This window comes from Maniola jurtina, chromosome 7 (genome assembly GCF_905333055.1).
Source record: "Maniola jurtina chromosome 7, ilManJurt1.1, whole genome shotgun sequence".
Lineage (NCBI taxonomy): Eukaryota > Metazoa > Arthropoda > Insecta > Lepidoptera > Nymphalidae > Maniola > Maniola jurtina.
The window spans coordinates 6569719-6596961 of record NC_060035.1 but is presented as its reverse complement, the minus strand read 5'-3'; the positions used below and the strand labels follow the sequence as shown (position 1 = coordinate 6596961).

Here is a 27243-nt window from a genome sequence, read left to right as displayed (position 1 = left end):
GTAAACGTACCTTCTACATGCTGTATTTCTTGTTGTTTTGAAGGCGATGAAGACGATGGATACGTTGATGTATTTTGGTATTCATCTTTTTTGCTCTCTTGAATTGGATCTTCAGTAGAATCAATGGGGTCTGTTGGGTGATTTATCGATTTGTCTGGTGTTGTAGATATTACCGGATTTGAATTTTCCGTCGTGCTACTCGGTTTACTGTACAGATGCGTTCGCTCTGTTGATTTTGGTTGAGGTTTTGTTGGTTCAGCTTGTATTATTGGTGGCGTAGTGCTTCCATACAATTCTAAATTTAAACTATAGAACTTTTCAGATTTTGTACAATCTACTTCGTCTACTCTCTCGCACACTCTTGTCTCCTGGAATGAATGTCATACATGTTATATTATTATAATGCCAACTGCCCAACTATTTATTTTACACAACTACTATTTCTGTTTGCGATTTCTTTGATTGATTGATATAATACCTGATCAAAAACAGTGCCGTTGAGGCAGAGGAACTTAATATCCATAGGTTCTTCCTGCTGGCCGACCGTGCACACGTGGAACATCTGACAGGAGGTCTCCAGGTCCGCGTAGTAGCCACCGATCACCTTGCCAGCACAAGTGAAATTTGTGTCAGGGAGATTATCGAAGTCCAAATACTGAAATTAAAAGACATTTTCATAGTTGAGAATCTAATAGTTATATTGTAATTTATAATATTGAACTTAAAACCTTCAAGAGATTCATTAAATTAGTTAGTACATCTGGCACTAAATGATGTAATTAGTTAGAATATTTTTCATGTAGCTAATTAGATATAAAAAAAACCGACCAAGTGCAAGTTTAAGACTCGCGCACCGAGGGTTCTGTTTCTGTACTACACAAAAATTAAAACTTTACTTTGCATTACTTACTTTACTTACTATATTTACTTGTGCTCTAAGACCTATGCAGCTGCCAAATTTCATGATTCTAGGTCAACGGGAAGTACCCACTAGGTTTCTTGACAAACAGACAGACTACAAAGTGATCCTATAAGAGTTCCTTTTTTCTTTTTGAGGTACGGAACCCTCAAAAGTACGAAAACTAAAGCATTACATTGCTTTTTTATAAAATGGTGCTACAAAACTTTTTCCTTATTTGAGTAATAATAGTATAATAATTATTTTAGTACCTAGAACCATCTAGGCACAAAATAAATACTACCTACCTAGCACAACTTCTTCTTGGAGGAAATCCTGAATGCAAATATCGTTTCTATAGACCCTAGGGGTTAAGCTGTACGTTAGTCAGTCAGTTTCTCCTTTTATATTATAATATTCATAAAAATGATTATATCTTACTCCAGGTTGAATGGACCTCGATATCCGGAATTCGTTTTGGAACACAAAGAGCAGCAACCACAGCCAAACTGAAATCAAAAAGTCCTCTACTAAGTATGAGTCAAAACATAATTGTTAATCACTAGGGGATGCCCGCGACTTCGTCCGCGTGGATTTAGGTTTTTAAGGATCCCGTGGGAACTGTTTGATTTTCCGGGATAAAATGCCTATGTCAATTACAGGGACGCAAGCTACCTCGGCACCAAATTTCATACAAATCGGTTAAGCGGATGGGTTTTTAGGAATCCCGTGGAAACTCTTTGATTTTCCGGGATAAAAAGTATTACGCGTTTTATTATTTATAGTAGGTATTACATTATTTCATGATTCACATTTCACATATACATTTATGTATTTATTTATTTTAATAATATACATTAATTATGTATATACTTGCACCACCTACCTCTTATATCTAGTTATAGCTATGTCCTTTGCACCATTTTGTTTGCCTGGAAGAGATCGCTAGGTAGCCATAAGGCCGCCATTGCTTTTGATGTGTTGTTTCTGTATTAATTTTGTGGTGTACAATAAAAGTTTATTCATTCATTCATTCATATTCATACTTTGCTTAGAGTGGTAACTAATCATGACACTCCCGGCTCCCGTCAGAGCAGGCTTTAGTTAATTTAGAAATTAAAATGTCTGAAATCGATCTGGTCGATCCGTTGCACCACGGAGATGGTCAAAAGGGTGGTCTTGTCTCAAAAGTAATAATAGTAAGTAATGGAGGTTAACCTTGCAAAGCAGAGGCGGAACGCGCTACAAGCGTGCCGCCGGCTGAAATCCGAGCCTGCCGCCGCATCTGAAATTCAATAATTATTCTCATTTGGTTGATACGCTATGGGTGAACATATTTAAATAAAATATGTATAGAAATAAAGTTTTGAAGTTACGTCAATATATTATGAAATCCCTGTCTTTAAGTATTGCATAGTTTTTGAGGTGAAGTTCGTTTTACTTCCGATCTCGCGTTATTATCCAGAGGGACATGTTGGACTATTTGTAAAACCTTAAACTATTTTGTATGTTAAACCTAGTGACTTTGAACGTTCTTATTTGGCCTCATATCAACTGTGCATCATAGAAGAAGATTTTTTTTTGCGTTTCGTGAGAAAATAGATATCTTGGAATCTTTGTATGTACTAGTAGCATATGAATTATTTAAAAATAACCGTTGATGTGTCCAACAACGTTCTTATAAACTTTCAAGAAAATGTATTAAAGCTTTCAAACTGTTTAAGCGCGCTGGATCAGCGCTCCTTGTTTTCGTAGTACTTAACCTTAAGCACCTTGCAACACGCATATTCCGTTCCGTTCGGACGATGAATTAAGTCCAAAATAGATAAATACTACAATTTTCATGCCAGTCATGCGAAATTAGCATTCGTGCACCTCCTTTACTTTTTGACACCAGCTCTTTAGTAATACCGGTTTGTTCCGTTAATTCACCCTAAAACAGCCTCCTTAAAATGTTTACTCGCAAACAATAACATGTGACCGCCTATCCACTCTGGACGGGGTGGTTCCGCATCCACCCCGGTCGGGGTGGTTAACGCAATTTGTATATATTACTTTATAGTTCGGGATAAAGGGACATACGTTTCAAAGTATACATCCTAGGATGGCTTTTAAGGTTGGGTATAAACAGAATGAGACGTACCTAAATTTTTGTTGTTAACAATGAGGCTGAACAAAACTGGCAGATGATTGAGTGATGACCTTAGGCAATTTTAGGATTTAGCTTGTACCTAATCAATGTTTACTCGTATTGCATTCTAATAACAGGGCTCGATATAATGGTAGCGATAATAACAATCTCACAATAGCTCGTTCAAAATTTTCGCACGCGCATCACAAAATAACAATAGGGTTTCGACATTTTACAATTAGCCATCCACAATGAATTGTTCCGATATGCCTCATCCAAATTGCATAACTAAACAATTAAACATTTCGATGTTAAAACGCTCCACTTTTTACTAAGTTAATGGTTGGGGAAGTAGGCCGTGAACTTAATACTTTTTTTGCTAGGTGTATCAACTATCAACACTTGTAATCAAGTTCATAGAGATCATTGCTTTTAACAATGTAATACAATTAAGTAAATTCGTGCGACTTTGTAATGTATTTTATATTTTGTATGTCACTGGATCAATTTCATGAAATAGTCAAAGCTTTGAATAAAATATTGTACGTACTCAGTACTTATGCATCTAAAGGGGTAATAAGGTGTGTTCTCGGGGACGAAGTCGCAGACATAAGCTAGTTTCTATCATAAATATAGAATTTAAACTTAAATATTTTAAAAAAGCAGCTTGACGGATGGACAGACGAACGAAAGGTTGCTTTTTTACCATCTTGGTAGCCTAAAACTGTTATAACACGGTGTTGAAATTTTAACGCAAAACATAAAACCTTTAACAAAAAAAAATGTATCTAAGTAGGTACTGTTTTCAGAATAATATCACAATTCTTGGTTTACGTGGAGAAAATGGTCGTAATTAATATACGCACCTTATGTATAAAATTAGTCCATGAATATAAATATGTTGATTTAGAATAATTGATTTTTTATCGCAGCCTATTTTCATTGCAATTATGATTTCATAATATTAAATCTATTGCATAGTGCATATAGTAAGAATTAATTTATATGTATTAGAAATTGATTTATTATTGTTTGGAAGAATATATATTCCGTTCATTACTATCAATTAACGGAATATATACCTATTCTACGTCAATATTATTATAGAGCGATATATTTGTTATGATAATAGCAAAGTTGAAAAAAAAACACGTTATTGATTGACCAAACAAATAAATCTATAAATACATATATCTCGAATAAACATTTTCCGGTAAATATTTTTGTTTTAAAATGTATGTCACGAGTAGGATATTATATTCAAATTGCAAAACGAAAAAACCAGATTTTTTTTTCTGGCTTTACACAGATCAGCCAGTGTCTGGTTTGTAATTATGAATATTAAAAGCTAAGGAAAGTATAGTAAAACTAGAGGATGCCCGCGACTACATCCGCATGGATTTAGGTTTTCAAAGATCCCGTGGGAACTGTTTGATTTTCCGGGATAAAAAGTTGTCTATGTCAATTACAGGGACGCAAGCTACTTCGGTACCAAACATACACATCGGTTAAGCGGATGGGTCTTTAGGAATCCCGTGGGAACTCTTTGATTTTCCGGGATAAAAAGTAGCCCATGTTCGTCCCCGGGATATAAGCTAACCCTGAACCAAATTTCGAATCGGCTAATCTGTTGGGCCGTGAAACGGTAGCAGGCAGACAGACAGACACACTTTCGCATTTATAATATTAGTATGGATATGGATTATGAAAAGAGGAGCGAATGCCCATGTAGTCTGTGTCGCTAGGCATGGTAAGTATATGCGTTGGCACACACAAATGTAATGAGTCTTCACTTTTAAAATACTAATGTAAAACTCCAAAGCCCCATAGGCTTCGGAGTTTTACGGTAATTCTTTGCTATGCAATTATAAATTATTTATTTACCTACGCAATATCGATAGGCAAATTATATGGGCGAGTAAAAGTTTGGCCTTAGTTTCCAGTGCAGTGGTTAATGTAAATCAGATTGAGTTATCATGATTTGAGTAACTACAATTTATCTGTGTAATTGTAATTGATTGTAATTATAACAACTTATTGCAATTATTGGTGCTTACTGCTTACGTTGTTATTCTGTCTTATATCCGTTTATGTTAGGTACGGTGGCTAAAAGCCAGTAATTTCTGAATATTTGGAAATAAGATATTGGAAATAGAAATAATATTTGGAATTTATTCTAAGAAAATAATTTATAGAATAGAATAGATTTCTATTCAAATAAACTTTTACAAGTGCTTTTGTATCGTCAAAATAATTTACCACTTTAGAAAGGTGTAGGTATGTTTACTTATAAAATTAAGGCCATAGTCTACCACGCTCGCTCTGTGCGGATTGGTAGACCTCACATATCTTTAAGAACATTATGTGAAACTTGTAGGTTTCCTATTTTTCTCACGATGTTTTCCTTTACCGGTAAAGCAAGTGATATTTGATTGTTTAAAACGCACATAACTTGGAAAAGTTGGAGGTGCGTGCCCGGGATCGAACTCCCGACTTTCCCAATAGGAGGTCGAAGTTTTAACTACTAGACTATCACGGTACAAAAATATAATGTGAATGAAATGGAAAAAAACCGGCCAAGTGCGAGTCAGACTCGCGCACCGAGGGTTCCGTACTCAGGTATGTTTTCGACATTTTGCACGATAAATCAAAAACTATTATGCATAAATATAAATAAAAATCTGTTTTAGATTGTACAGGTAAAGCCCTTTCATAATATGATACCCCACTTGGTACAGTTATCTTACTTTGAAAATTGAAACACATTTTTTTTAATGATGTAACCACAAATTCACGGTTTTCAGATTTATTCCTTTACTTGTGCTATAAGAGTTACCTACCTGCCTTTCATGATTCTAGGTCAACGGGAAGTACCATATAGGTTTTCTTGACAGACATGACGGATGGACGGACGGACGGACGGACAGACAGACAGACATACAGACAACAAAGCGATCCTATAACTTATAGGCTACAAGGGTTCCGTTTTTACTTTTGAGGTACGGAACCCTAAAAACGATGAATGAAGGGTATCTACTTGTGCTTGTTATTTTATTATGAAAGCTATTGCATTAGTTGTTGTTGTGCCACATTATTATACCTATATTTTACCTAAGGCGTGGTTTCCGTATAAGGCGACGTTGTGGACCGGGCGCGAAATCAGAGCAGCGATAAAAGCTTAATACAAGTGCTTAGTACGAGAGAATGTTACAGTGCCCGCAAAATAGGTGGTACAATCCGAACACGAAGCGTATGACTGCGCATTGTACCAAAGCAGATCTCTGCTGCGCTTGTGTATTTAATCCTTACTCCTTAGTCTATGTCCAATCCACCATGTTGTAACTTTAGAGCCTTGCGCACACTATACGGGTCATAATATAGGGAAATAGGTGGAGAAGCGCATGTTAGAAGCTGCTCAATCTTAAACACGGGTCTCCTCTTAAGATGAGAAGTCTCTGGTCACTGTACTGGTTTTCTCACAATGATTTCCTTCCCCGTTAAATCAAGTGATGATATTTTAATAGCTAAAAAATGCACATACTCGTTACTCCGAAAAGTTGGAGGTGCGTGCCCGGAATTGAATCCCTGGGCCCACCAAATAGGAGGCTGACGTTTTAACTATTAGACCACTCATAGATAGATCTAAAAGGAAGATAATAAATAATCAGAAAGAAAGCTATTTTTGTATGAATTTTTTCACCATACAGATATGATTTGTTTCATCAATAAAGTCAATAGAGACCGACCCGGCTCCATAATTTTAAGAGGGCTCTCTCCGTCACTCGTTTCCACTCGTTTCATACAATCGTAGTTCCAATTTCATTTGAATATTAAGCAACCTAAGTCCATGAAATTTTGCAGACATATTCTAGAAACTAATATCTATGTCTGTGGTTTTCCAGATTTCTGTTAAAATATTCGGTTTCAAAGTTACGCGGTCTTAAAAATTTTCATTCAAATCTTGGAGCCGCTGTAATTTTAAAACTACATATTTTTAGAAAAATCTAAAACACCACAGACACAGATATTAGTTTCTAGAATATGTCTGCAAAATTTTATTGACTTTGGTTGCTTAATATTCAAATGAAATTGGAACTACGATTGTATGAAACGAGTGGAAACGAGTGACGGAGAGAGTCCTGTTAATCCTTTTGAATATTGTGACAGGTCTAAATGAATATACCTGAATCTTATCTGAATGAACCTGAGCTTCTTTGAAATATGTCATCCTAAGTGGTTTTCAAAATAGGGAATTAGAGAGACTACTCTATATTAAATTTTAATACTCAAATCTTCTGAGAGGTCATTAAGTGCAACAAACATCTCACGCCAGGCTGATGCCACCGTATTTGACCGGTAAAGTATATTGGGGACCGTGATTTATTTAGGCCTTGAAGAGGGCTTATCCGATTACATTGCGATCTGTTTAAGATGCATCGCACGAGTGGTATAGGTTCGTTTTTTCCTGTTTAAACTGTCATTCAGAAGGCATGGTGAGGATTAGAGCTCGGAATATGTAAGAGAATCCTTACTTAGGTATATTATAAATGCGAAACAGAATGGATGGATTTGGAAACAAAAGAAGATGCAAATTCTAACACTGATGTAAATGGGTAGGTAATATTTATTGTCCAGAACTAGCCTCCAGTCAAGCGCTAAAATAAGAGTGTACTTATATTATGTAGTTGGTATACACTGGTTTTACGTTGGTATCGAATAACGGGGCAAGTGAACGAGTCCGTTATGTCAGCAAGTAGGTAGGTACTCAAAGCGCATAGCGGTCAGTGTGTTACCAGATGCCGGCGGCGCTTCGCGATTTACTTATTGTGTTGTACCTAAGAACTAGATGATGCCCGCGACTTCGTCCGCGTGGATTTAGGTTTTTAGAAAGCCCTTGGAAACTCTTTCTCCGGGATAAAAAGTAGCTTATGTCACTTCCCAGGTCGCAAAACTTCACATCGACCCGTTGCGCGTTGTACCATTGCGACGTGATTGAAGAACAAACCACCCAAGTACAATCCATCCAATCTTCTAGTGTGTCATCAAACTAAAACGTACACTGTGACATAGATCTCCTGCCCTCCTCCGAAGTCCGATACCAATTTTAAATTTTTGACATCATTCATACAAATATTTTAAATAATAACATGCGAAAGTGTGTCTATCTATCTATCTATCTGCTTCCCTTTTCACAGTCCTTCTGTTTATCCGATATTGACGTTTGGTAAAGAGATGGCTTGCATTCTGTGCTTGGGGTAGGTACCTACGTAGTTATATAGGTAAAGAAAAAAAGGAGGTAAATGACTCGTGGACAAAGTTGTGGCCGTAAGAAGTAAATATGAACCTAGAAGTAATTATTGTAGCCACACGCGAGATAGGAAAAGAAAGTTTAACTTCCGCTATAAAATACAAATAGATACATAACAAAACCATAACTGCTTTAGGTAATATGATTAAGAGCATCAGCTTATTCGAATAATATGCGAATGATAGTAAAGTAGATGGATGATGATAATAATATTACATAATAGGCATATAATATGTAGGTATGGTTGGTTGAGTTTTATTAAAATTATTAGATTAGTGAAGGTTTTGTAATATTTAAAAACTTTTTCCTTGAGTATGATCTGCGGTTAGCTGTTGGTATGTTTTAAACAGAGTTGAAATCCCAGAATGTGTTTTTGTTTATAACAACAAATACTAAAAAAATCTAAATTGCGCTATGAAAATTAAAAATAATAATAATAAGAAAGTGTTATTTCTTGTACGATGGTATGGAACCCTTCCTGTGCGAGTCCAACTCGCGTTTGACCGATTTTTTTATGCAAAGCGTTGGGGAGTTAGGGTTACTTGTCTTAAATTCCCATGCTAATAATACTTATGAAGGAGGCACTAATTAAGATGTAGGCGTCGAACCGGAAGGTACTTATATGTATAGATTACGATTGTTGAAAGGCAGTCACGAATTTGATCTCATTTCAACTCAGCGATACTTTCCTTCTGATAATGAGCATTAAGAGTTTAACACACCATGTAACTGATCACGCGATAGACATTCTGTTGTCCAAAAGTATGCAATCAGGAGGTTAGTAGGTAATTGATATTTATTAAATAACCATCATAGTGACAGATCTAGATCATAGCCAGTTTATAAATTATAAATAACTAGCCGATGCCCGCGACTTCGCCCGCGTGGATTTAGGTTTCTTGAAATCCCGTGGGAACTCTTTGATTTTCCGGGATAAAAAGTAGCCTATGTGCTAATCCAGGATATTATCTATCTCCATTCTAAATTTCAGCCAAATCCGTCCAGTAGTTTTTGCGTGAAGGAGTAACAAACATACACACACACACACACACACACACATACAAACTTTCGCCTTTATAATATTAGTGTGATAGTGTGATGTTTCAATTATTTTACATATTTTTTAAAAGCAGCAGCGTCACATAAAATTAAGTACTTAGTGACATTTTGAAAAGGTATAAGTGGTGTATTTATTCAAATGAGATAAATCAAACTGGTGATCGTATTTATATTTGCCATCATCATTAAAACACATCAATAAATAACCGTTTATTCATTTATGTATCACATGCCACGATTCATATTTTCTTTTCAAGGGAACGCGGTCTACGTCACTATTTATCAGATTTTTAAAATGCAGATGTAGCATCGAAAATGAAAATAATTTTTCTTCGTATCTGCCATAAATGTTCTTTACTTTAGCTTTCAATTGACGACAGAAAGATTTTATCGGATTATCAATATATAAATTGAAATTTGTTATTCTAGTACAATGTTTATTTACCTTTTGAGTTTTAAGGTGTAAATACTTATACAATTCATTAGGCTTTCTATTTTATGTTTATCTTGGTTTTAACATCAAGGTTATAGTTATATTATCTGAAAGTTATATAAAACGTCTGGATTATAAACATAGCAGTATCCAATTATTATTTGTTTATAAACAGGTGTGGCATAATAATGATTTTGGCAGATCTTTAAGATTATTTACGTAATAGCCAGAACAATGGGGATCGCCTACGCGAAACACAATTACGCTAATAACGCTGACCTGTGCGCGTGCCAAATGATATCGCGGCCATATAAGGAATGTCTAACTACCGTTTATATGCACAGTTCCATATTCAATTCACACATTGGTTTTTTCTTATTATGTCCCGCCTACACCTAACTCATTCAATTCTTATATTTTTATTTGAGACTAACTTTTGCGCGTGACTTTATCCGCGTGATATTATAATTTATAGCTTAAGTACCTATACCACTAGGGGATAATGTTGCTGTATATCAGTAAAAGAATTTCGGAAGTGGATCATTAGTTCTGGAGATTGCCTCCTACATACAAACTTACAATTTTTACGTCTTTATAGTATTATAGTGTAGATTGCATATTATTGTTAACTATATTCTGGTCCTCGCGCCGGACAATGTTTGTATTCCTAATTGACAGGTGTTCCCAAGTAAGGAACAGGTAGCACCTGGACCAGGTAGCAAGTGGCTTAAGACCGTGGTTATTGACAATGCAATTTTGGGCATTTTCCAACATAGGTATCTATTATACTAGATATTGTTCTCACCGTACGTATTATATTGCTAACTAGATAACTAAAAACACGTGGTGTTTATTCATTCAAAATAACTAAAACCACATGGATTGTAATGTGTATTAAGATTTCAGACATACAGAAGTTAATAAAATTTATGTAGACCATGCTTGCGAGAAGAGTGGGCATTGACATTAATTTGTACTTTGCTTTCGAGATTATAATCACATATTTTATTTTAAGCAAATATTAAATTGCAGCCTTATTTTATTTTTGTTGTAATAAAAAACCTTAATTGTTTCTATCAATATCCTGCTCTGGGTTAGATTATATGTTCTATATACTGAGTTAATTAAAAGTAAAGCATGTAACCTTTAAAAGCGATTTAAAAAAAACGAAACCACACCAAAGGAATGCAAATAAAAACTTACATAGTTCGATATACTTCCTTGGAGAAGTTGAAACGTTCACTGTTCAAGGTGCAGTGAGTAGAATCCAAGTAGAATGTCATGACAATGTCTACATACATATAGGTACCAACGTTTATTAGGGAGGACGTGAATCGTGATTGACAGTGACTCACATGTTTTCTACGCATCATTTGTGCGTAAATAAACAGGATACTCAGATCTTATCCTCTATTAAATCAATCAAAATGTCTTCGAGGAATACGGCTTGGTGACTGAAAACAGGGATTAATAATTGAGTATAAGAAGTATAAGTATATTGCTCATACCATAGAAAGTAGAAATTACGTTACCTACTTTTTATTAAAAGAGAACCAATACAACCGTGTTAAGAGAGGAAACCGTTCGAAAGCGTAATTTTTAAGGACTATTGCTGGTAACCCGTTTGGACCACGCACTGGTCTTATTCACATCCAAGTTAGCCAAGTTTGGGAGTAGTTACCTAATTTTAAAAGCTTATCTTGTCGAATACATTGAACAGGTTGTGAATTTTCCGCAAATAAATACAGATGTAGATTTAATTACCCTTACCCTGTCTGTCTAATTGTCTGTCTGCTAGCTTTTCACGGTCAATCCATTTAACCTATTTTGGAAAATTTTATATACACGGATAGTTATTCCCAGCGATTGACATAGACTATTTTTTGTGCCGAGAAATCAAAGTTCCCATGGGATTCTTAAAAAACCTAAATCCACGTGGATTAAGTTATCGCATTATCTATTCGGTACAGAGATAGTTTACATCGTGGAGACGGAAATAAGATACTTTTTATCCCGGAAAATCGATAAGTTCCTACGGGATTAAAAAAAAATTAAAACCACGTGGAGTCGCGGGAATCATCTAGCGATTTCATAAATAAATTAAAATAAATGAGCACTGATATATCTAAAGTTATTCTGTCTGCTGCGGCTTTTACTCTACGAATCTTGGGTCAATGTTGTTTGGTGAAATCAATCGTTTTAATACACGTACCTACCTAGTCGCAATTCACTTGAAATAAATATCAATTTATTTATGATCATAATAAATGAATGATCGAATTTATAATAGGTAAGTAGAAATCTCGATTTCACCGCTTGCAAAAAATATAATAAACCCTTTATTTCTTATTTATTATTTGAAATGTTTTGTCGCAATATATGATATTGCATCTTGCGATATAATATTATATCAGACACATATTATAATATGATATTAGATATTAGATCTCAGATACATAAAAGGGATAGATCGCTTTGATATCAATGGATCAAACAGTAGTTTTGTTTTTTTACAACCAACCAATCAAAATTACAACCTTCGGAAAATACATACTTATGAGAAAACAAACGTTGTGAATGAAATAAAATTGTGGATGGTAATGATATAAACAAAACGATTTTATTTTTTATTTTGGTATCACAATTATTTGAATAGATAGATACAGCAGATTTCAGTGAACCGAATTTGAACAAAGAATCAATTTAGTATGGTTATTGAGTACAAACTAGTGCGTACTGGAAATGGTCCAACTTTGCTCACGAATTTTATTTATGTTACCAAAATGAAACTTGTCCCAACTTTGTTAACATAAGCTTAAGCTACAACATAAGCTTAATTCGCTGGAATCCACCAAAACAAATTTTACAACTTGCAGCATGCGAAATGCTAAGTTACTAAACTAAGAAGGTCATTGTTACTAAAGGAGCAGGAAAAGCAAATAATACACACTACCAGCACACAACACTATGTAATTCTTACTTATAGAACACACAACCAGCATTTCACTCTGATATCGGGCATCCTCCAGTTTTGACAGATTACCTATATAGCAAATTCAGCTTGTGGTTCTTTGTACATCATAAACTTCCACAACGTAATGCCGTAAAGCCTGCATGTATCCAACATTCGAAAGATTAATCTCAATCGGTTAAGTGGTGCACTGTACATGCAATAGCAAAGAGAGATGAGGAAAATTGTGCCTTCTCTGTAAACTAATTTAAGACACGTTATAATTAGAGTTGATTGTCTGTCTAGCCGAGTTTGTCACTGAGGTTGTTGCCCCTCAGGCCAAATAGTTTGCATCCTGGATGACACAACGCAGAATGCGGCGGAAGGTCAAATTACACGGATGGCGTAATACTTTGATTTGGCATTCATTAATAAAATTATTGAGTCTCCATTATACTCCATTATTCATTTTTAGTGCGAATGCAATTTTTTTTATAAGAAAGCTTTTTTGCTCATGAACTTAACTATTTATTGTTAAAAAAACTAGTGATAAGACAAATCCTTTTCATATAACCTGATTAGATAAAATATTTAAGTAGGTACTTACTCGATTATAATCTAATAGAACTGCTGCTAACTAGCTCTTTTACGAAATTATCAGATCAGTATCTATTGTACGACATTCCTAGTAAATACTTAAATTCTTTTTGGATTGTTACGTCAGATAAGCTGAGTGAACATTTTTAATCAATACGAAATTGGAAGTTATGGATTTGTACATAAAAAAATATACACAGGCTACTTTTTTAGCCGAATTTAAAAAATAGAGGAGTTGTGTTTTTCTACTTATGTAGGTAAACTGATATATACGAGATTTCTGAACCAATTTGCGTAAATTTTTTTTAATCGATAGAGGAACTTTGTGACATTGTTCTATAAAAAAATTGGATTCAGGGGATCTAATCAATCCACGCGGGCGAAGCTGCGGGCATCTAGTAATAAAATAAAATCGTGGGCATATTCACGTATGCATGATACCATCAAATTACCGAACAAAACAATATCCCTGACTTACCAAACGACCTGCCAAAATATTAAAACGACCACACTGAAGATTTACATTTTTTTTTGTCCTGTAGCCCTTCTGCACTTCACGACAGGGAATCATCAAAATATACTGTTTATTTCAAGTACATCAATTCAAATGCTTTTTTGAAACAAAGTTTGTTAGTAAGACGGTGACAAAAATAGAATAGATGCCTAAATCGTCAAACCAACTCTACTTTTTATCAAACGACAAATCGCAAGTGTGTAATTGCAATCAAATGTCTGAGTAGTGAGCCTGCTTGCCGCCTCCGTTGAATTCCGCGACGTTTCCTGCGCCATTCTTAGAAATTTTTATTGTTTACTCACGCAGCTTTGAATGAGCCTTTAATGGAATAATTACTTTGATTGCTATATCCGTCACTTTGTTGCTATTTAAATAAGCATATCAAAAGACGCCAACTCGCAACGACAATTATTATGTTTAACAAAAGTTTAACGTGGGTAACTAACTAATCTTAATCTATCTTTTCAGTCACTCCTTCATAACTGAAGATCGTAGTTCTGGCGAGATCCCAGCCTCGACTGGATCAGCTTTATCCATTTGTCGAGGGCCATTTTAGCGATAGTGTAGAACTGGCACGAATCGAACTACTTCAGATGGTCAACCCCATCTTGTTGAGCGGCCACTCCCTCTTCTGCCCTCAGCGTTGCCCGTAACAATCAGCTTCCTTAGGCTATCATTCCCACGCCGCATGCTGTGTCCGAAATGAGAGAGCAGCCGTTGTACGTTGGTAACAAATGGAGAAAAGTGGAGTAGTGATGTCAAGTTGCTACAGGAAAGACACATTTTTGCACTTGGCGCCCTACAGTATTCGTAGCATTCGCCTCCAATACCTACCACGTTCGAAATGTGGTGCTAGAGGTAACTTTAGCCTCGATAGCTCAACGGTTGAAGAGCGGCCTGAATTCCGAAAGGTCGGCAGTTCAAACCCTACCCGTTGCACATTGTCGTACCCACTCCTGGCACAAGCTTTACGCTTAATTGGAGGGGAAAGAGGAGTATTAGTCATGATTAGCATCATGGCTAATATTCTTAAAAAAAACAACTAATAAATTTACAAGGTAGGTTACATCTATTTAACAAAAGGCCGATGTGAAGTGAAAATGGTAAATAGTTCGACGGGCGAAGTAATTAAGCTTCTTATTATTTTAAACTTATAAAAGTTTTAATAAAAACTGACATTTAATATCGTAAAGGTATGTCTAACTTTACGCGCTAACAACTCAAACCGTGCTGTTTCATATGAATCTAAAATTGCCGCATTTATTATTACTACATACATGCTTGCTATAACTATATTGCAAGCCTAAATAAAGCAGTCCCATTGGCATTTACGATTTAGTCATTTCGTCAGAAAAGTTCTCATGCGTATTTTAGTTATGTAACGTAGGTATTAGCAGAAGATCATCTATTTCAAATGTAGCGCGAGCGACGACGTCTCAACCTGGGTGTGTCTAGTCGACATTCAAATATTGCTTGTTCAATGTTTCTTTAATTTATAAATGTCACGATTAAAGTTTATTCTGAGTTGACTTCGAACTTAAAAACTACCTACTTATCTTTATTTTTCCTTCTAGATGATGCCCGCGACTTTGTACCCGTGATCATGATTTTCCGGAATAAAAAGTTGTCTATGTGTTAATTCAGAGAATAAACTACGAGTATCTCATACCCAACTTCGGTCAAATCATGTGGCGTGAAGGAGTGACAAACGTCCAAAACTTAATTAAGTATTTAAAACTAGGGGATGCTCGCGGCTTTGCCCGCGTGGATTTCAATTTTTGTAAATCCCGTGGAAACTCGTTGATTTTCCGGGATAAAAAGTAGCCTATGTCCTTCCCCGGGATGTATCCCAAGTCTGTACCAAATTTCATTCAAATCGGTTCAGCGGTTGGGCCGTGAAAACGTAGCAGACAGACAGACAGACACACTTTCGCATTTATAATATTATTAAGTAAGTATGGATTAAGTATATTAAGTATTAAGTATGGATAGTTAGTAAGATTAAGATTGTAAATTTTAATATTTCTCTGTTTTTTATACCAAAATACCTCGCTACGGCCTCGTTAAAATGCCATCTGACTAGGCATATACCAACCAACCAGGCTATGAAATATGCTAGAAGATCACTTCTTAGCGATAAGGCCACCCACGGCTTAATGTACAGTTTTTCTTCTTGTTTAACTTTAAATTGTTATCTATTTCTAGCTTGTGAACGATGAAGATTAAAGTTTACTTTTTCCTTTTTTCAATTATTCAAAATTTGTTGGAAAACTCACGACGACGTATAGGATAAGGATCCCATGTCTCGTGATGGCGGATAAATTCCGAATTACAAGCTGGTGAAGTGGAGGGCAAAAGCACGTCTTGAATGCTGTATAAACATGATTAGTTTTATCAATAGTATGTATATGAGACATAGATAGATTGCGTTCGGCGTTATTAATTAACAGGCAGGTATTTTAACTTATAAATAATTAAATAGTTACTGAACTTTTATTTCTCGAGAAGTGTTATGTGCCAATATTCGTTAACTGCCAGTGTATCGAATTGTAGGTATGTAACATCATGTTATGCGGTCAGCTACTTATACGTCTGATTAGGTTTTTTACGCGTATCGAAATGACCTATTCAGGCTCTAGCATCTTCACTTGCAGTATCGTTTAAAACTAGTTTCTTTGAAATATGTACGGCTATGTACAGTACCTACTTACCTTCCGAGCGAGCTTCATACAAATAAAGTTTGATTCTTTGAATAGTGATTGATTCTTTGATAGTTAGATTATTGGGACATGGAACTCTCGGCTTTTTCAGTGTGAAATGTTTAGTATATCCGCCTACAGAATGAAATTTATCTCTATGTTAAAATATTTCGTCAAGATTGCAACAGCTGGTTGTTGGAAGCAACAGATAGACAAACTTTCGCATTTATAATAATATAGTATTTAAGTAAGTATGGATATTCAACGTTGACCCAAGTCGGAAAATACTTTGTCGGTCGGTGACAGATTTTGGAGGTTTGGAAGAGAATTTGGCTTCCGTTAGTCCCGGCTATAACTATCACTAACATCTAATACAATCTATTTTAACTAAAGAGTTAAAATTTATCAAATGCGGAAGGGCGAGGAAGTCTAGCGCGTAGTTAGTTACCTACCCCTACTATTATGAGATTAACCGACTAGACAGACAAACATGAAAAAAATATTGTTTTGAGCTCTATATCGGAAATCATACCTCAAATGAAAGTGATGATGCAATCAATAATATAATAAAGCAAGCTTGGCTTGATTATAATACAAAAAGCCTCAATAACTCAACGGGTCCAGGAGCGGCCTGAATTCTGAAGGGTTAGCGGTTCAAACCCCACCCGTTGCACTATTGTCGTACCTACTCCTAGTATAAGCTTTACGCTTAGTTGGAGGGGAAAGGGGAATATCATGAACGTGGTCAATATTCTTTTTTTTGTTGTCTGGCTGCAGTTTTTTTTTACTGCCATACTGAATCTAGATACTACGGCACCGCGCTCGTAGAACCCCCGACAACAATTTAAATGTTTAAATGGTATAGTTGCAACATAGTTTCTTTACTCAAGTAAACCCTGACGTTTAGTTATTCAACCGCCTTACAACAGCTGCAAGGATTAAAATTATATTATGCAAGAATAATGACCGTGTATTAGGTAGCTAAGCCATAATTTAGCTTAACTCACCAAGGAAAATCGAGACAAGTAGACGGGTGGTTATTAAATTTTGACATGCGTTTAAAATTCTAGGTTGCATTTATGAGATTCTATAACAATAGATTCGAATAAAAGTATTTGGAAGGAGCATTGAAGTTAGTAGGCAGTTTATGCATTGATGCAATCCTAGACTAATATTATAAGGAGGTAAAGTTTGTAAGTATGTTTGTAGGAAGTAATCTCTGGAACTACTGAACTGATTTCGAAAATTCTTTCACCAATAGAAAGCTACCCTCTTCTTGAGTGCCATAGGCTATAGTTTATTTTCAAGCTTGTAAGACATTTAAAACCATAATTTCAATTAACCAGTGGATATTTTAGCTGTTCTCCTAATGCAATGTCGAATCTACTTATCTATTTTCACGATAATACAAGTGTAAATTAAAAATTCATAACACCCCCGACAAGTGACGGTTACAGTAACTAGAAAAGAGCTGTTATATTTCAAACGGCTGAACCGATTTTCTTAAATTATAGCTAAGAACACTCTCGATCAAGCCACCTTTCAAATAAAAAAAAAACTAAATTAAAGTCGGTTCATTAGTTTAGGAGCTACGATGCCACAGACAGATACACAGATACACACGTCAAACTTATAACATCCCTCTTTTTGGGTCGGGGGTTAAAAAGTGGTAAGCATAGAATCAAGGATTGATAGATTTCTGAGGTGGCAAGTATATTTTGGGTTAGAATTTTTTAATGAATAGCGGGCAAAAGAGTCGGGCGTCAAGTAACATGACTAACGCTGTCCATGCACATTTGCAGCACCAGAGGAACCGCCAATGCGTTGCCAGTTTTTAAGAATTTGTTGATCCACCGTTTGTTTGTTCCGCAATTTATATATTATACGTTAATTCAACTAATGCTATAATTTGAAATTATCATTATTAAAACTTTTGTTAGGAAGGTCTTCTTTAGAAATAAGTCTTTTCTATGTTTACGTTTAGTTTCAAAGTTATTTCCATTGTATAAATCGTTCACTTCTGTCTACACTCTTCCCTTATCGTTCGTGCGTTACTCATCCTGCATTATCGCAAATTGACCTTTACGCAGACAATTTGTAATCATCATCATAAATTCAATGTGGCTAGTAATTAAAAGTTGTATTGTCATTCTTCGCAGTGATATTCACAGTTACGCCGCTACATCAATATTCCCATGACCTTTTGTGTCGTGGCCGCTTAAAAGCTAATCGTTTTCATTTACCTACCCTTGGATGTATAATCTTCCGAGATCGTTCTTCCGAATTATTGATTCATGATGTACCAACGTATTTTTGATAGAATTTGAACTGTGCCATTTCGTTCTGCCATAACTATTTAAGTACTTTGCCTGCGAAAATCAGCTTGGTGCTATTTTTCTTGCGTAGATATGAATTAATGGTTTATTAAGCCAGCAAAACGTTATTTTTCGTTAAAAGAAAAGCCGAAACACGTATAAAAATTATTTAAGTAATCTGTACAGATCTAAGTTTCCAATACATTTTTGGGACAAAAAGTAACATAGCATAACATATTAATAATAATTTAAGGCAATTGATTAGGTTATGTACGTAAGCCAGGAACTCGAGATGTTCGCGCACCATTTTTGATTTATTATTGTTAGGTAGGTATAACGTACTCGGTCGTATCCTTAACAGATGCGCAAAGCACATTGGTGCACAAATATAGTGGACAGTAATACATAAGAGGTTACTATAAGACTCAATACAACCTTTATATAATGTAATTGGCACAAACATTATTTATGCATTACCTACGTTAACATTCTTGGAAAATAATCCAGGATTTCCTTTCCATTCACTATTATCAGTCCGTTTACTGACAAAGCCAATTATATTATTATACACGCATTGCTATAGTTTTTGTCTCGTTTATACATAATTTCTGTAAAGTATAAAATGCACATTATGATATTAAATGAGGCTTCGACTGTGTCTATGTACTTATTTCTTATTTATTTATTAGTACCAAATATTGTAACAGTAAAAAGAAAGATGGACAGGGAAACACGTCTCTAAAAGAGATTACCTTTGGCAGTTGGAGACGTAAAGGAAGAGAGTAAGTACCTACCTACAACTAAGATAGAAGGTTTTGATTTAGTTTAAGCAAAGTTCGATATGAAAATTAAAATACCTCAGCGTTTATACTAAGTGATAAGTCGTGTTTAGGCGTTTTATGCAATTTAGAGATAGGTAAAAACTTCAAGGATGCGTCACCGATATGTTAATGTAGTTGATACCTAATATTATTAACTTGTAATTTAAGATACTACAGGTAATTTGAAAATCCAAAAAAACCACTGTTACCTAATGTCGTAATTATTATTTTAAGTTTCCAGTTCTGTCGGCAGTCCTCACGGACTATCAATTTTATTATGATTAAGATGTTATTAAAGATTACATATAAAAGTTTCAATGTATATGACTTTTCGTGATTAAATCATCAAGTTCCGGGGCCTTTCCCGTAAATTTTAATAAGAATGTAGTTTGTATATATTGCGGATGTAGCTTGTTTTAGCGCGCAATTTGACATTTAGAGACCCTGATGGCGTTGAGACACGACTAATACCTATTCTGAGATGTATGAGTATAATATTATTAGATGGTATTTCCCATTTAAAATAGTTATACTCGTACATTACCAAAGTATCTCTCCAGTATAGATAAACTCTCCGTTTGACACATCTTTTTTTTTTTATTGCATTATATCTTATATTTATGTTTAGTTTTAAGAGTTTGGTGCAAATATTAAAATAATGTTATTTAAATTACACTGGCGTTTTAATTATATTAGGTATTTCGTGTATAAACTTATAAAACATCATAACTATTTCTATATCTCTTATTATTAACTGAAGTAATGTTATACCAACTAACAATTCCGAAAAAGAGTAGTAAACAGATTTAATGATTTCGGGGCATTTCAACATTATGTGGCACATAAATAGTTTAAAGATTTGAATGAAAATGTTGAGACATTGGAGAACTTTGCAAATTCATATTTTTATAGAAATCTACAGATTTATTTTTAGAGTGTGTCTATGTTTCCATGAGTTTGATTAGTCAGTTTGATAAGAATCAAACTTCATTTGTACAGAAGGCGATCCGAATACTCTTATTATACTGCAATACTTACATAAGTTGAAAAGGGCATCAGTTTGATATTAAAAAGTTTTAATTAATGATCGCTCAGAAGCTCTGTCGTAACCTAATAGGCCCAGGAAATAACAGTAGCCAGAAGAGTGAGTGATTGATGGCAGAATAAAATTAAGTAAGGCGTGATATAGAAGCCATTGATCTTCATTTATTGCCATCTAGACTAGCACAAGTGATATTTAATTTTAAAATAATATTATTTGAAGCATCAAATCTTTATTTGAATCAATCAACAAAGTACAAAGAGACAAGTCAAACTAAGATGTCTGTCTTTGTATAGGGAGAACATTTGAAAACGATAATATTTCAATCAGTTCAAATAAATTCTGGGTAAGAGATAGATTATTATCTTAATAGACCTAGTGTTCTAGATTTATTAAGATTATAAAACACATAAGTAAGTAATAGTCAATAAGTTAATAAAATTTGAATATCTTAAACGTTAGGCTCTTCCGGTCATATAATTATTTTGCAATTCTGTGTATTAAATAGTCATTGACCTATAAATCAATGCTAATAGGAATTTTGCAGTAGGTAATGTTATAGTTAAAAAGTAAAAAGAATTAAAACTGTATTTGCAAAATTGATAATTAATGAAAATTTTAATGATATGTTGGCTAAACTGGCTGATAAACTATCAAATAAAAAAATATGAAACGTACCAATAAGATATGTGTTTATTTCAGTGTTACACCTACTATAAATGATGATAAAAAGCAAAATTATAATAAATATAATGATACTGTGATACTAGGCGATACAATGGAGAAAGTGCTAATCAATATGAGAAAGAGTATAATCATAGCCGGCAATTTCGATGTCAATCAGAAACACTATCATTGTCAATGAACCAGTGTACTTGAACCACTAACTTGAACATTGAAGAGGTACTCGTAGATTATTTTTATACAAGTGTAAATTAAAAATTTATAACACCCCCGACAAGTGAAGGTTACAGTAATAATTAGAAAAGAGCTGATAACTTTCAAACGGCTGAACCGATTTTCTTGAATTATAGTTAAAAACACTCTCGATCAAGCCACCTTTCAAACAAAAAAAACTAAATTAAAATCGGTTCATTAGTTTAGGAGCTACGATGCCACAGACAGATACACAGATACACAGATACACACGTCAAACTTATAACATCCCTCTTTTTTGGTCGGGGCTTAAAAAGCGACATGTTTATTCAGCTTTCAATTTAAACAAATAAAAAGCATTGCACTTATTTCTCAAATTATGTTTGAATTTATATCATTTTAAAACGTTGGAAAAAGGATAATTTTTATATGATAGAATTAACTGGTTTCGTTTTCGCCTTCATATCAACCAGTCGACACCCAATGAGCTTGACTTAATCATGACCAACCTATAGCCGGCTCACTACGGAGTGCGAGTCGGGTTTGGTCACAGATCATGCTGGTCAAGTGTGGATTGGTAGACATCACACACCTTTAAGAACATAATGGAGAACTCTCAGGCATGCAGGTTTTCCACGATGTTTTCTTTCACCGTTAAAGTAAGTGATATTTAATTACTCAAAACACACATAACTCTTAAAAGTCTATCCAAGACAAAATCTTCGACCCCCCATAAAGGAAATCGACTTCTTAACCACTAGGCTATCAGTTACCACCGCTCTACCGCTCTACTAGACTATCACCGCTTTTAACTCTCTTGAAGTCTCTATTAGGTCTCTTGTAGATTTCATGTTGTAAGCTCCACATGAGATATCACCTGTTGAGTGGGTTTACTTTAGTTTAAACTTCAACCTGTTACGGTGAAATATGTTTTAACAATGCCTTATCAGACGCATCAACGTCTAGTTATTCAAATGAAAATTTTGTGATTCATCAAACGTATGATAAATTAATATACAATTTAGTGGGTGGTATGCACAGGCGGGTACGCATCGCTGCAAATCGTTGTTTCTGTAAGCCAAGGGCAGAAATGTTTCTATGACTTATTCTAAGCAAGGCCATAATTCCTTATTAACACATATCGTAAGATCATCATGTTTAAATAATAATTAAAGATGAGTTACGTGTGTGAGATTTAACAACACATGGTTTTGTCCAGGCCTTATATTGTTATGGTACAACGTATATGTACAGCGTTATGCGTAGCTACAGAATACTTTACGGTTATGAATAATATGAATTTAGAACTCAATACAAATCGATACACTTTCATATAGCTGTATATAATTATTATTAATCCTTTGTTTGCGTAATGATCTGTAAAAATGCATCCATTTAAGGTGAGTGCATTCCACAGAACAAGTGCAACACTATAAAGTTTGTGACCTACTTGGAGTGCAATTCAGATTAAGTTGATTCCGTTGGCGCCGCCTCAGTCATGCATTTGTTGACGACATCTAAAGTAGAGATGTTACTGCGGGTGATGTAATCGAATTTAATGTTGGAATAAATTTTTAACATTATTTATACCTACATAATATAAGTTTTAATCGAAATTAAAACTTAAGAAGGAAGAAAAACATAAATAAGATATGCAAAGTAGTTTTATAGTGATGAATAAATATGATATTGTGCCGACTTGAATTTTGTTTGAGTTCCAGAAGTTAAAGCCAGAAATGTGTTGATCATGATGATGGTTATCTTTGTATTTTGTGCCTCAGTTAAAAGTTAGTCAAATTTTCTGTTTTTAGGGTTCCGGACCTCAATAGGATCACTTTGTTGTCTGTCTGTCTGTCTGCCTGTCAAGAAACCTATAGGATACTTCCCGTTGACCTAGAATCATGAAATATGGCAGGTAGGTAGGTCTTATAGCACAAGTACAGGAACAAATCTGAAAACCGCGAATTTGTGGTCACATCATTTAAAAAAAAATTAAAATGTGTTTCAATTTTGTGTTTCAAAGTAAGATAACTATTTCAAGTGGGGTATCATATGAAAGGGCTTTACCTATAAATACTAAAACAGATTTTTTTTTATATTTATGCATAATAATTTTTGATTTATCGTGCAAAATGTTGGAAAAAATACCCGAGTACGACACCCTCAGTGCGCGAGTCTGACTCGCACTTGGCCGGTTTTTTCACCTTCAGGCGTAGTTTCTATTTCGTCGTACGCTCTCAACTGTACATCTTCTGAAATTTCTACTGTAGTCTACTATAGAATTGCATTGTAGGTATTTGCGCCTGACGCGTGACGGAATCCTGCGCAATGTTGTGCAACGCTGGAACGCACTCCGCTTTTACTGCACTATGTTTACATGGAACACTTTTATTATGTAAAACTGTATCAAACTTTGTATTCAAGTGGAGCATCTTTTTTGTAACATATTTACGTACAACCTTATGACTGATTTAGATGGATGGATTTAGATGTTCACAATTATTGCAATAACTACACACAATAATTTGCGATATTTTGCAGGAGATCTTATGACAAGCACAAAAAGAGGAGGCCATTTTATTACAGTGTAGCATCTTCTCGACCATATTTTTATGGGTGTATATCGAAAACAAAAAGATGCAAGTTTTGCAAACCAATACCTAAAAGTTTTTTAAGCATGGTATGTTTAAATTGTTAAATGTGGTTCAGGTAGATGCAATAAATCTACATTTAGTCCGACAACCGGAGCCCACTTATGCAAGGTAACGCAACTTTTACTTTCATCGTAACGCCCAGAATGGATGTAAAAACTTTGTTTATGTTATTACCGTACAATTGTTTTACTAGGGGTTTTCGAAGTTTTCTTATATCGGTGTTTAGCACGGGTTTCATTGCTCAATGGAAACTTAAATAAGTTGGAAGTATAAGAAAATAACCACAATAATTGAAAAACAGCTTAGTGCGGGTTGGATTTGCATAGCTGTTCCAAGATCAAAAATAAGATTTGAATTTAATTGACAGATTAACAGATTTTTCGTACCGGTACCTTCAATGGGCTTCCATTTTTTTTGATACAAATATACAAGCCGATTCTTTGATTTTTTATATAAATGGATAGTAGGGTTATCTATTAATTTTTTTTATCGTTTCACATTTTACTACATAAATGAATTCAGCATCCTTGGTCTGTTCGAAAATGATAACTAACTTAGCCTCCAGGCTCACTGACTGGGCCTTTTCCTAAAACTTACTTCACTTCTTAAATCCATCAAACCCTGCCCGAGGAAATATTTTGTTCACGAAACGCCGTATTTTGCATTTTTTTAAATAGGTATAGCTTTGTTAAATTTACGTGTACCTACCACATCTGACGATGTGTTTCGAACAACTCAACATCAACGCAATCATCATCTGATGCTAAGTGATATTATGTGACCTGTGTGAAGTGGTGTGAAGGAATGTCAAAGGCTCAGGCATCACGTTTAGTACAGGCCCGAGGCATGTCACGGTGCATAATTAACTAGGATCAACATTCGTCTGAATCACGAACTAGTTTAGATGGACGAAGGACGTGTCTAGCTTAGTTAACCTTATTATAATTATTGAATAATATTATACTGACCTCTTGTAAGTACTACCTGTGGTACTACGCTGGACCTGCGATTGCCGATTTTTTTTAAATTTTTAACGATTATAAGCACATTGGTTGTATGGTTTCAAAGACTATAAGGCCTCATATACACGAGAGCTTTCTTAACGTCCGTTAAAGAAAGCGTCCAAATAGAACAAAATATGTATTCCCAAGTAGGTATCTGTTAACACGTAAAAAATCGTTTACGCGTGAACATAATTTATCATCACATCACACTAATATTATAAAGGCGAAAGTTTGTGTGTGTGTGTGTGTGTGTGTGTGTGTGTGTGTGTGTGTGTGTGTGTGTGTGTGTGTGTGTGTTTGTTACTCTTTCACGCAAAAACTACTGGACGGATTTGGCTGAAATTTGGAATGGAGATAGATAATATTCTGGATTAGCACATAGGCTACTATTTATCCCGGAAAATCAAAGAGTTCCCACGGGATTTCGAAAAACCTAAATCCGCGCGGGCGAAGTCGCGGGCATCGGCTAGTGTATTAATACTTGGAATATTTTTTTCTATTTGGACGCTTTTTTTCTATTTGGAGGCTTAAGGGACAAAGGTAGATTTTTTTTGTTTTATATATTATTAGGATTAGTTTATGCATAACTTGTCTAAGGAAGTTATGTACAAAATTTTTACCTTTTAAATGCTTTACAAATATCAATCACCAATATAGGTGAGCAGGTAGTGTGAACCGCTTGACGACGCGACGTTCCGCCCTTGACATTTCATATTTCTTCAGTATCTCGCATCTGTGTAGACCTTTTAGCTAATACTTTCAAGTGTTACGAAGAATGAAGTGAACTAAGACCTTACTAAGCGTTACGTTGTGGTTATAATTATTTGTATGCTATATCTTAATACGTATTTGTAGTTCCGTGTTCATTCGTGTAGAGATAGTAGACATTGTGGCTATTTGTGTTGTACACAATCCTGATTAAACCAAATCAAGTTTAAATTGTGCTTATTAATTTATGCAGGGAGCATTATAAAACGGAAAGTATTTAATTTAGGCCTGAAATATTAGTTTAGTAAGATAGGATGATCCTACAGAATCAGCCACATTTTTCGAGTAATTTCTAATCATCTTGTTTATTTGTAAGTATAGATTTTACGGCCTAATGTCCACATGTTATAGCCATGAAAATTGCTAAATTGTTGGTAAACTACTGGTTCCGGAATACCAAAAAGTTACCTAACCGTCTGGTATTCAAGGTTAATGAAACAGTTAGGCGTTTAAAACGTCTTCACGCGTAGAAATTCGTGCGTGTTACACAGTATGGCAATGGCATGCTACTGAAAGAAAATAAAGAGAATGAGTATAATATTTTATCCTGACTACTTACAATTAAGTACGTACTATTTATCTTCGTAAAATATATTTAACTAGATGATACCTGCGATTTCATTCGCGCGAATTTATATTTTAATAAAATTCATAGATTTTCATATAAAAAGTAGCCTATATCTATCTTCGCGATCCAAGCTACATATATCTCTATGGGTCATGAAAAGATAACAGACGGATGTATACATATTTATAATAAAAGTATGGATAACGTATGCTTGTTTCAAAATACCTCTATGTTTTAATTGCTTTATTTCAACATTATTAGTCTTATGATGTCATAAAAATATTTTTCTAATTGATATTATTTGTTATTAAAGCTTTTGTAAGACTAAGAATTTTGCAATAGTCATAATAGGCACGTTTATGTTTCATTTCAATATGCGCGATTTTTAATAGCAATTGGGAATATAGTTATGTACCTACTCCTAAATAATAATATTTTCGTCTAACTTGATTTATATGTTAAGCCGGCTCTACACTCGCACGTGAAGTCTGTGTCCCTCCACACTCGCAAATCTTCACAGTCTTGTTCGTGACTATGGACGAAACCCTTTGCCGCGGACCAAAAAACCGACACTGATCGGGGAAAGGCGCGAAGCGTGAACGCGAA

The 27243-nt window shown here is 34.8% G+C and overlaps 1 protein-coding gene and 1 long non-coding RNA gene across 3 annotated transcripts in view; one reads left to right on the top strand and one right to left on the bottom strand.

The window, feature by feature from the left end:
* Nucleotides 1-27243, bottom strand: part of LOC123867146 (flocculation protein FLO11-like) — a 63736-nt gene that overhangs the window by 1874 nt on the left and 34619 nt on the right. Inside the window, exons 1-5 of one of the 2 annotated variants that reach the window (XM_045909032.1) lie at nucleotides 11033-11076; nucleotides 2117-2183; nucleotides 1340-1407; nucleotides 479-655; nucleotides 11-368 (exon numbers count right to left, since the gene is read on the bottom strand). In XM_045909032.1, the coding sequence (XP_045764988.1) occupies nucleotides 11-368; nucleotides 479-655; nucleotides 1340-1407; nucleotides 2117-2183 (670 nt within the window). In that variant the 5' untranslated portion in view covers nucleotides 11033-11076. Of the gene's footprint in view, nucleotides 1-10; nucleotides 369-478; nucleotides 656-1339; nucleotides 1408-2116; nucleotides 2184-11032; nucleotides 11077-27243 lie in introns of those variants that run through there. The other variant, XM_045909031.1, reaches the window with a different exon arrangement.
* Nucleotides 10351-26088, top strand: LOC123867149. Its single transcript, XR_006796349.1, has 3 exons — nucleotides 10351-10426; nucleotides 21453-21458; nucleotides 26076-26088. It is a non-coding gene; the product is annotated as an uncharacterized LOC123867149 (long non-coding RNA).